The sequence below is a fragment of the Plasmodium gallinaceum genome (assembly GCF_900005855.1).
Source record: "Plasmodium gallinaceum strain 8A genome assembly, contig: PGAL8A_v1_119, whole genome shotgun sequence".
Classification (NCBI taxonomy): domain Eukaryota; phylum Apicomplexa; class Aconoidasida; order Haemosporida; family Plasmodiidae; genus Plasmodium; species Plasmodium gallinaceum.
This window is the reverse complement of record NW_021628276.1, coordinates 838,524-849,999: the sequence shown is the minus strand read 5'-3', so window position 1 is coordinate 849,999 and position 11,476 is coordinate 838,524. Positions and strand designations below refer to the sequence as shown.

The 11,476-nt window shown below is 18.0% G+C and overlaps 3 protein-coding genes across 3 annotated transcripts; all 3 read right to left on the bottom strand.

Annotated features, from left to right (window-relative positions):
- Window positions 1-49: 49 nt before the first annotated feature.
- PGAL8A_00435200 (conserved Plasmodium protein, unknown function) lies at window positions 50-2,418 on the bottom strand (the record flags this gene model as incomplete). Its single annotated transcript, XM_028673085.1, has 12 exons — window positions 50-126; window positions 286-394; window positions 480-530; window positions 796-953; window positions 1,077-1,233; window positions 1,324-1,369; window positions 1,453-1,487; window positions 1,581-1,669; window positions 1,764-1,810; window positions 1,923-1,926; window positions 2,022-2,071; window positions 2,285-2,418. 12 exons carry the CDS (start codon window positions 2,416-2,418, stop codon window positions 50-52), a joined length of 957 nt encoding a protein of 318 aa, XP_028529574.1.
- An 806-nt stretch (window positions 2,419-3,224) lies between these two features.
- On the bottom strand, window positions 3,225-4,433 carry SAMS (S-adenosylmethionine synthetase, putative; the record flags this gene model as incomplete). Its single annotated transcript, XM_028673084.1, has 1 exon — window positions 3,225-4,433. One exon carries the CDS (start codon window positions 4,431-4,433, stop codon window positions 3,225-3,227), a length of 1,209 nt encoding a protein of 402 aa, XP_028529573.1.
- A 1,929-nt stretch (window positions 4,434-6,362) lies between these two features.
- PGAL8A_00435000 (ubiquitin-like protein, putative) lies at window positions 6,363-10,939 on the bottom strand (the record flags this gene model as incomplete). The annotated part of the gene is made up of 6 exons (XM_028673083.1): window positions 6,363-6,418; window positions 6,637-6,733; window positions 6,823-6,877; window positions 6,985-7,085; window positions 7,191-7,265; window positions 7,385-10,939. 6 exons carry the CDS (start codon window positions 10,937-10,939, stop codon window positions 6,363-6,365), a joined length of 3,939 nt encoding a protein of 1,312 aa, XP_028529572.1.
- Window positions 10,940-11,476: the final 537 nt, after the last annotated feature.

Sequence of the window (11,476 nt, the reverse complement as noted above, 5' to 3'; positions counted from 1 at the left end):
TTTTTTTTTTTTTTTTTTTTTTTTTTTTTTTTTTTTATGAAATATATAACTATATATTAGTTTTATCATAAAAATCTATTGTTTCGTGCTTTTTCTTGGAACATAAAGATGCTTTAGGACACCATTCTAAATTAGAAAAAAATTCAAAAACAAAATAAAATATATTACAATAACATATTTATTTTATTTTTTTTATATAACTTCAAAAAAAAAAAAAAAATAAAAGCATATATAAAGTTTAATTATACATTCTATATACATTTTATGATTTTTGATAATAATTACCCTTGGTATTCTCATACAATCTTTCTATTTCTTCAATGTCATATAACAGTGAACTTTTTGATTTTTTTAACATTTCATATTCTTGGCTCCATTTCTTACCTCTTAAAATCTAACAAAATAATTTTTTTTTTTTTTTGAAGTATTTTACAAAAACATAAAGAAAATAAATTATTATTTTATACTAATAATATTACTATATTTCTGAATTTGCAATTTCCTTTACTAGCTATCAATCCGACAGATCCCTATAAAAATCATTATACAAATTCATACAAGGATAATAAGTAAAATTATAGAAATATTGTATTATAAAAATCAAATAACACAAGGAATTATATATGCACATAAAAAATTTTATAATTTTATAATTTTATAAAAAATACAGAAAAACAGTATCATGTAGAAGAAAAATACAAATTATATGGAAAAAAGAAGAAATAATAAATAATAAATATTAACAATAAATATAAAAAAAAAAAAAAAAAAGTTTTTTTTTAATATTAATTGTACTTGTTTATTTTCATTATATTCAGATTCATCTTCACTTTTTCTGAGATAATCAATAGAAAGATCTCCATATATTCCACCTCTAATTTTGATATCTTTAATAATTTCTTGAACAAATAAAATATACCATTCATTATTTTTTATTTTTAATTCTTTAAATTCTATATTAAAATAAGCATAATTACAATAAAACATATTTTATTAGAACAAAAATAATATGTTTAATCGTGTTTTTTTATTTAATTATATATTAAAAGAGAATAAAAAAAAAAAAAAAACTTAACCTTTCAATACTATTAATTCACCATCTTTTACACGTACTAATTTTAGCACTTTATTGTCTATTATCAATGCCCAGTAATTTCTCTCACCGATAACACGAAAAATAAAACCACATGTTTGTGCATTATTTATTTGAACTTCTAGTTGAGCAATAGTTTTCTAAAAAAAAAAAAAAACAAATATATATATATATATATATATAGACAAATTAGAATTTTAACTTTTTTACGTATGATCTCATAATATTACTTTACAAAAAAAATCTTTTTTAATTAAAGATGTTCTAGTTGTCATTCTATATTATTTTTGAACATACAAATATTTATGAAATTATAAAAAAACAGATTTATATATATATATTTTAATATGTTATATAACCTATTGTCTAACCATCCAAAAGGGAAAGGATGATTCTAAAAAATTTCAAAGAAATTGTAAAAATATAGAAAATTAATTAAATAAGTATATATATAAATATTTTTCATAATTTTAATATTATTTCCTACAGGTTCTCTGCAACTATCTTTTCCTACATATTCTATTATAGCATCTTCATTATTAATAGTCCAATTATTAGTTTGTAACCACAAATTATCTTATAAAATATATTTTATAATGATTATATATAAAAAATTAAAAATATATGAACAAAAAAAAAAAAAAAAAAAATTAGTATGATATATTTTTACTTAAATCAATTAATTCATATGATGGTTTCAAAAAATATTCTCGACAGCTTTCATTAAATTTGAAAAAAAAAAAAAAAAAAAAAAAAAAAGATATTAACTTTTTATTTTACTTAATATTACTATGTTCATGTACGATTTTTATATCTTTAATGAAATTACCCTCCTAATAAATATGTAAAAATAAAAATATAAAAATTAATATATAATGAAAGACACAAAAAAAATTATATATAAATATATATAATTTTTTTTATTTACGATAATCTAAATATTTTTTGAAATATTTGGGATTTTCAGATGGATACAATCTAAAAATTAAAAATTATCATTAATTCTTTTTTAAAAATTCTTTAAAAACATAATAATTCTTTATGTTATTAAAACAATGATATCATGTAGATTGAATCATATGTAAATGAAATTAGTATAGAAATATTATATTCATAATTTAATATGAAGATTATATTAAATTCCATTAATATTAGTATACACGAAATTTTTTTTCTTTTATATTATTTTACACATTAGTTAACCATGTAAGAACATTAATTTTGCTTTGCAAAAATCTATTATCGGAATTCTTATAAAATCCTTTAAATGTTTCGCAACTATTAATGTATAGAAAACAAAATATAACTAAAATATTTTTAATCATTTTAATATATTTGTTTTTTATTAATAAGTAAAAGGTAAAAGAGATAATTTTTTTTTTTTTCCGTATACTATATTTAAAAAAAAATTAAGTTCAATAAAAAAAAAAAAAAGTTTCAAAATATTAGTTTTGATACAAGTTTTTATTTGCATATTCTAATATAATTAAAAAAAAATTTATAAAATTTTCGTAAATATTTAGAAAAAAAAAAAAAAAAAAATAAGTGTATTTACACAAAATAATTCAAGATACGCAATTATGCATACTTTAAAAATTATAATAAAAATTGTTTAAAACATATATAGCCACAATCTCATTAACTTAATTGCTTTTGTTTGTATCATTAATAAACTTCATAAAAAAAAAATTATAGTATATAAACGACAACGTTTTAATACTAATTAATTATTAAACTTACCATTCATAAGATAACAAAAAAAAAAAAAAAAAAAAAAAAAAAAAAAGTTGAATAAAAGAAAACATATCTTTTTTTTTTTTTTTTTTTTTGAGAATAAAATTAATTTTCATATAAATGATATATTAATAATAAGTAAATGGTAAGAATAAAATAAAAAGAAAATAAAAAAAATTAAGAAATTAATTCTTCCTTTTTTTTTTTTTCTTTGTCTTTTGGGTTATTAATTTAATTCCGTTGTAGAAATTAATAAAATACTTTTATTATATGAAATAAAATTTCTTATTATCAAAAAAAAAAAAAAAAATCAATATATTTTTTGATTTTTTTTTTTTTTTTACTCAATCATATTATTATTTTAAAAAATAAACATACGACTAATTTTTTTTTTTTTTTAATTTTTTAAAACATTTTTTTCATGTGTCAAATCTTTAACTTTCTCCCATGTAAAAGAATCATCATTTCTACCAAAATGACCATATGCTGATGTTTTTGAAAATATTGGTTGTTTTAATTTTAATTCTTCAATAATAAATCCTGGTCTAAGATCAAAATTCCGTAAAATGATTTGTTCTAAATCATAATCAGTATATCCTGTAGTTACAGTTCCGTAAGAATTAACATTTAATGATATGGGATTTGCTATCCCAATTGAGTAGGATGCTTGAACTAAAACTCTCCTACAGAATTTATTAGCAACTAGCGATTTAGCTATATAACGTAAATAATAAGCTGCTGAACGATCTACTTTTGATGCATCTTTTCCTGAAAATGCACCACCTCCATGTGCACCCCATCCACCATAAGTATCACATATAATTTTTCTTCCTGTTAATCCAGCATCAGCTGCTGGTCCACCAATAACAAACTTTCCAGAAGGATTTAAATAATAAAAAGTGTCTTTATCTAATAATTTTTCAGGTATTACATATTTAACGACATTCTCCATTAAATCTGATTTCAATTGCTCATGTTTTATATTTTCTGAATGCTGTGTAGATATTAAAACTGTATGAACACGTAAGGGTTCCATATGACCACCACAGCTACCTTTATTTTTATATTCAATAGTTATTTGTGTTTTTCCGTCTGGTCCCAAATAAGGTAGAATTCCTAATTTTCTAACTTCTGTTAATCTTTTTCCTAATAATGTAGCATAATGATGTGTTAAAGGCATATAATTTTCAGTTTCATCTGTTGCATAACCAAACATTATTCCCTGATCTCCTGCACCAATTAATTCTGGAGATTTATTTTCATGAACACATTGAGCAATATCAGGTGACTGTTCATCAACAGAAACTTTAATTTTCGCAGTTTTATAATCTAATCCTTTACTTTCATCATCATAACCAATATGTTTTAATACGTCTCTCGCAACTTTATCATAGTCAACTTTAGCTTTAGTTGTTATTTCTCCAAATATAAAAATAAAATTATTTTTAGCACATACTTCACAAGCAACTTTACTATCTGGATCTTCTCTTAAACAATAATCTAAAATTGCATCAGAAATTTGATCACATATTTTATCTGGGTGCCCTTCATTAACTGATTCTGATGTAAACAAAAAGTTTCCTCTTTTAATTTTTAATTGACTCATTTTTTATATATTTGATATTTTACTTTTTATTTTTTTTTTTTAAAAATTGAGATTTAGTTTGTGTAAGAGTTTTAAAAAAAAAAAAAAAAAAAAAAATGAATTATATTTTAAATAATTTAATTAAAAAAAAATTCATGCATATACATAAATAATATTTAGAAACTTCAAAGAAGAGGAATTTTAAATTAAAAATTAAAAAAATTCCACAATTATTTATAGACAAAAAAATATTACTCTTAAAAAAAAAGTAAAACAATATTTTCAATAATGAAATTATTTAAACAAACTAATGTGCGTAAATCATGTAAAATATAAAACATAATATATATATAAATATATATACAAATATATATATATATATATATATAAATATATATATATATATATATATTTTTTTTTTTTTTTATCCTTTTAAGGATTATATTTGCATATTTTTTCTTTCAATTTTTTTTTTATAGTGATATTTTTAATTTATACAGATTATATTTATACAATGAAAAAAAAAAATTATCTTTTTACTGTGAATTTTTTTTAATATGAGATAAAAAAATATATATATAATTATAATGAGATATATACTAATTAAATAAATAAAAAAAAATTTTATTAATATTTTTAGTTTTTTTTTTTCTTAGAATATAAAAATATAAAATATAAAAATATAAAAATTTTCTTTTTTTTTTTTTTTTTTTTTTTTTTTTTTATATCATGCAAATTTTGATATCAATTATTTCATATATTTTTTTTTTTATTATAATAATTGTTTGCGCTTTAATATTTTTTAAATNATTTAAAAAATATTAAAGCGCAAACAATTATTATAATAAAAAAAAAAATATATGAAATAATTGATATCAAAATTTGCATGATATAAAAAAAAAAAAAAAAAAAAAAAAAAAAAATTTTTTTTTTTTTTTTTTTTTTTTTTTTTTTTTTATATCATGCAAATTTTGATATCAATTATTTCATATATTTTTTTTTTTATTATAATAATTGTTTGCGCTTTAATATTTTTTAAATGCTTTAAATTTTTTTATATGAAAAAAATAAATGCATTTTATGTATATAAAGTATTGAATATTTTAATGGAATTTTATTTTTTCTTTTAAATATTTATTTTCTTAAAAAAGATAAAATTAATATTTTAAAATATTAAAATATATAAGGGAAATTTATATTCTTTTTATACACAAAAAATTGTGAAGTTTTTTCTTTTTAGAATAAATAATTAGTTTTCAATGTTTTAAAAAAATATTTTTATTTTTTGCATTTTAAAATTCTTAGAAATTTTCTCTTTTTTTTATTTGTTGCATTTTTATAAATAGAAATACTAAAATAAATCTTAATATATCACTTTGTTTACCATTTCAATAAAATTCTAAAGGAAGAAGCACAATTTTAATCGATGGAAATACTTGCATTTTTTTATAGTTTTGTGATGAATAACAAATGTAAATGTTACATAATACCATTTTTAGGTAGGTCAACCACTAAGACAAAAATAGTAAATAAATATAAAAATTAATTCTTTTCTTTTAATTTATAATTATAGTAAAACTTTTTGGTTTACTAAACTCATCACATGAATGTACAATGAGGACATGAATATTTTACAATATTCTTATGTTAAATTCTAAAAAGATTATTTTCTTTTTAAAAAAAAAAAAGAATAAGAAAAAAATATATTCAAATTCTAATATATTTTTTAATCTTTTATTAAAAAAGACGAAGAATACTTTTTGTTTATGTAATTTTCATAATTTACAATGTTTTATTTTAAGTAAATTGTGTATGATAAAAAAAAAAAAAAAAAAATTTTAATATAGTTTTGAATTAAATGCAGAATAAAAAAAAATGTCATTTGAATAAAAATTTTATAAAATATAACTTCAGAATAAAAAAAAAAATGAAATTCAATTTATCATTTTTTTATTGTTGTTTTTTTCTTTCTATCTCTTCAAATAGTTCTTCACAAAGTGCAATATCTAAAAAAAAAAAAAAAAAGAAAAATTAACAAGAATATAATTTTGCTAAATAAGCATATTTTTAAAAATATATTATTGTATAATTATTGTAAGAATTAAATAAATGTAAAATCTAAAATACAAAATAAATAATACATGGTAAAACTATTAATTTTAAAATATGAAAAATAATAATATTAATTAATTATTTTTTATTTTATTTATTTTTTTTTTTTTACTTGGATATTTAAATTTCTCTGTTTTATAATCTTCATTATTTTTTATCGACTTCATTATAAATTCTAAAGTATGAAAATCAAATGAATTTAACAATTCCTATTAAAAAAAAAATATATATATATATATGAAATTATAAAACTAAGAAATTAGCATTACTATTAAAAAATTAATATTTTAATTCTTACTTCTGTAACTTCTAAATTTAAGTTAACATTTAAAGTGCTCATATTTCTTTTCCATCTTTTAAAACAAAATATAAATATATATATATATATGTATTTTAAATAAATAATGAAAAGTAATATAAATATATTTTAATATATATATATATATATATATATATTTACAAGAATTGCAACAAATTGCTATAAGATATATCATCTTTTGATGCATTTCCTCCAACATATGCATTGCTTAATGGTCTTTTGTTTTTGCAAATTTTTATCATCTATATATAGGTGAATAAAAAAAATATATATATTATTTCATTAATTTATTTAAAAAATAAAAAAAAAAAAAAAAAAAAATAATAAAATATAAATATTTATATTACTTGTCCCGAAAATATTTGAGAATTTTCCACCCAATTTTTATATCTTTCTTTTACTTCATCAGGCACTCCTTCAAACTATTCAACGAAAAAAAAAAAAAAAAAAGATTAAAATAAAAAATAATAAACTTTTTTTAATATAAAAATTTTAGAAAAAAAAAAAAAGAAAAAGCACTAATTTATTAATATATTATTACATTATCATTTGCAGTTGCTTCTTTTGTGTTATTAGTCATTTGGTTCTGAGCATTATTTAAAATACTTGATAAATTCAAATTTGGTATAGAGGATTTATTTGAGTTATTTTTGTTATCATTGATTATATTATTATCATTTTGGTTAACTAAAACATTTAGTGGAGAAATACTGTTAACATTTTTTGTTTTATTACTTTCAGATAATATTTCTTTTTTTTTTTCTATTACATTATCATTTTGTTTTTCCTCTTTAATATTATCTGTATTTTTGTTTTTTTTTGTTTCTTCTTTCTTCTCTACTATTAGGCCTTTTTCTTTTCCATCTTCTGATAGATCATATATATCATCAATGTTACTATCATAAAAAATTAAATTATTATTTAATAAAGTATTTAATGCATTATCTTTATCATTTCGATTTTCTATATTATTTAAATTAATTTCATTAGGAAAATTTTTATTATAATTTTTCTCATTTGTTCTCTCGTTATTTGTACTTTTTAATTTACTATGAAAATTTTCCATGATATTTTCTTTTTTTTCTTTCATGTTTGGATTATTTGAATTAAAATCACTGAAAATATTATTTTTTTTATTTTTATTATTACTACTATCACTACTACTTTCTCTTCTTTCAATACTATCACTCTTGTAGGAGTCAATATCTTTAAATAAACCATTTTCATTATAATGCCTATGATGCTTTTTCTTCTCTTTTTCTTTTTCATTATTTCTTTTTTTTTTATATGAATTTGGTACTGATTTATTTTTATTAGAAAGGTGGAGAAACGAATTATTATTGGATTCACTATTCTCTTTTATTTTATCATTTTTTAAAAAAGTATTATTAATTTCATTAATTTCATTGTTTTCAATTAATAATTTATTATAAAATTTATTACCAGTACTCATTTTACTATTACTGTTATTATTATCCTCTCTTAGTGAATTATTTTGATTAAAATTATTATCTTTATTATTATTTAAATTATCTTTTCTTAAAATCATATGTTTACTATCTTTAACATATGGTAAATAATTTTTATAATAATCTTCAAATTCTTGTTGTAAATTTGTTTTATTACAACAATTATTCCTCATATCATACGGAAGTGGATAGTAATTATGATTAAAATTATTAGGATAGGAAAAAGAATTTTGATTATATGCATCCATATTCATGTGAGCATTGTTGTTTTGATAAAATCTATTATTATTAATATTATTATTTCTGTTATTACTATAATACAAATTTCTTATTTCTCTTAAAAATTCGTGATTTATAGAATCAGGATTTCTATAATTATTTCCATAATTAGGAAAATAAAAATTATCATAAAAAACAAAAAAGAAATTAGATAATTTTGAAAAAATAACAGAGGCTAATGACAATATTAAACTTATTCTAGAAAATGAAGACATACTAATATCATTATTAAGGAAATTAGCGTGGTTAAACTGAATAATTATACTGTTAATAATATTATTGATATGAACGAATAAATAAAAAAATACATAAATAGAATTAGAATTGTAATAAGAATGAATATACGAAGATAAATCAGGTCTTCTATATCCTGTTTCCTCTTCTAATAAAACTAATAATTGCTCAATAACTCTCCAAGGAATGTTAATTTCAACATTTTTATATTCCGAATCGTTTATATCATTTAAACATTTTGGCTCACTTCTTCTCAATGTACTATTTCTTCTATTACTAGTCATTTGAATAGATCTCATATTTCCAGCTACTGAATTGTTAGATGATAAAACAACAGGCTCATTAATAGCTATTCTAGAATTAGTTCTGAATGAATCATTTCTAATTATTTGATTATTTCTTTCTGTGTCGCTCAATGGGATTATATTTGAGTAATTTTTAGAATAACAACAATCATCTTTGCCTCCAGATATACATTCATTAGAATTTTTTATTATATTTGACATTCCTAGCATACCTCTACAATTATGAATATTTTTATTGGAAATATTATTATTAATGCCCATCATATTATTAGTATTCCTTTTTGTTGAATTTAACATATTTTTATTATAATCACTAAATATATTTTTTTTTCTCTCTCTTTTTTGTAATAAATAATCTATTTTATTATCATTTATATTTTCATATATTTCATTAAAATCATCTCTATAACTATAATTTTGTTTTTCATTATACGAACCTTTCAATGCATCACCTATAAATGGATATGAATATTTACTCAAATTATTTTTTTTTTTTAAGATATTATTATTATCGCTTCTTATATTGCTGTTGTAATAATAACTATGTGGATAATAATAATTTTCATCAAATGCATTTCCATTTGGTTTTCTTATTCTTTCATCTTTTTTAAATGGTTCATCATCAGAAGTAAAACTACTATAATCATAATATTTTTTTTTCTTATACTTATTCTTAGTTCTTTTTTTTTTTATTCTTTGTGCATGTTTTTTTCTTTCTTCTTCTTCTTCTTCAGTATCATCACTTTCTGATAAACCTGAATTACTACTATGCGACTCGTTACTTGAGCTACTTTTAGAATCACTAAAATTATAATCTTTATTATCTTCTCTATTTTTATTTTTATAATATTTTTTTTCATCATTTATATTTTTTCTTTTTTTCTTCTTTTTTATTTCTTTTTCTTCTTCCTTTTTATCTTTTTCTTTGTATTCCCTACCTTCATTTTTGTTATATCCTTCTTTTTCTATTTGATTATTTATCATTTTTTTTTTATCTCTATTTTTTCCTTCTTCTTCTTCGTTTTCAATTATTTTTCCTTTTCCTTTTTTTTCTCTATCCTTTTTTTGATCTATTTCTAAATTAGTATTATCGTCATTTTTTTTAACGCTGTTTGAGTTTTTAATTTTTTGTTTCTTCTCTTCATCTTTTTTTATATTTGTTTCTTTGTTACTGTTATCTTCTTCATTTTTTTTATTTTCTTTTCTATTATTACTATAATCATTCATATTTTGATTCATGCTATTTGTAAATATATTATCGCTAGTTGCTGCTGCTGCGCCATATATAAAACTGGGATTTATATTTACTTGACTCATAATATCGTTTAATAAAGAATATATATTATTCTGACCCATCAAATCGTTTTCTAAATTATCATTTCTAGTTAATCTCATATGAGTAAAATAAAAAGGAGAAGCATTATTAGTTGTATTGGTACTACTACTGTTATTTTGATTCATATGAGAAGCAAAGTTAATATTTAGAGGATCATTTATTATATTTTCATTAATTCTATTTGGGTTAGTATTAATATTATCATTTTTATTGTCACCATCATTGTTTGCATTTTCTCTTTTTCTAACAACTAGATGAATTATATGATCATTTTGTATATTATAATCTGAAATAGTTTTTTCATTAGATAAACATTGCCCTTGATATATTAATCTTATATCATTTTTATTTACATTTTTTTTCTCAGCTAGTATACTTTTTAATTCTTCCGTATTCATATTTTGTTTTACACATAATTCATATTCTTCATTATTTATACTTTTTATTTTTATTTTTATATTATCTTCTTCCATTTTTTCCTATATTTTGTATATATAATATAATTTAACTTTTAAAAAAAAAATTTTCAATTATATAAAAAACTCTATAAATTAATTTTTTTTTTTTTTTTTACAAGCTTAAATTCAATAAATATATGATATGAATATCACACACTTTTCAATATTTTCAATTCTTTCTGAAAATAAAATAATTAATTTTTTTAATTTAAATGAAATTATATTTAATTTAAAAAAAATAAAATAAAAAAATTAAAATTTTTATTTTAAATTAAATGAATATTATGTTCTTGTTTTTATAAATATTTCCTTTTTTAAAAAAATAGTTTTTTTATTCAATTAAAATCAATGTTTTTTTTTTTTTTTTTTTTTTAAATATGTAAGAAAATAATTTTAATATTATTTTTTATATTTTTAATTAGTACAAAAAGAATATAATAATTTAATATCTTCAAATATATTTTTTTAATTTTTTTTTTGATTTATATATTAATTTTAATAACAAATATTATTATTTATGTATTTTATGCTTTTTTTTTTTTTTTTTTTTAA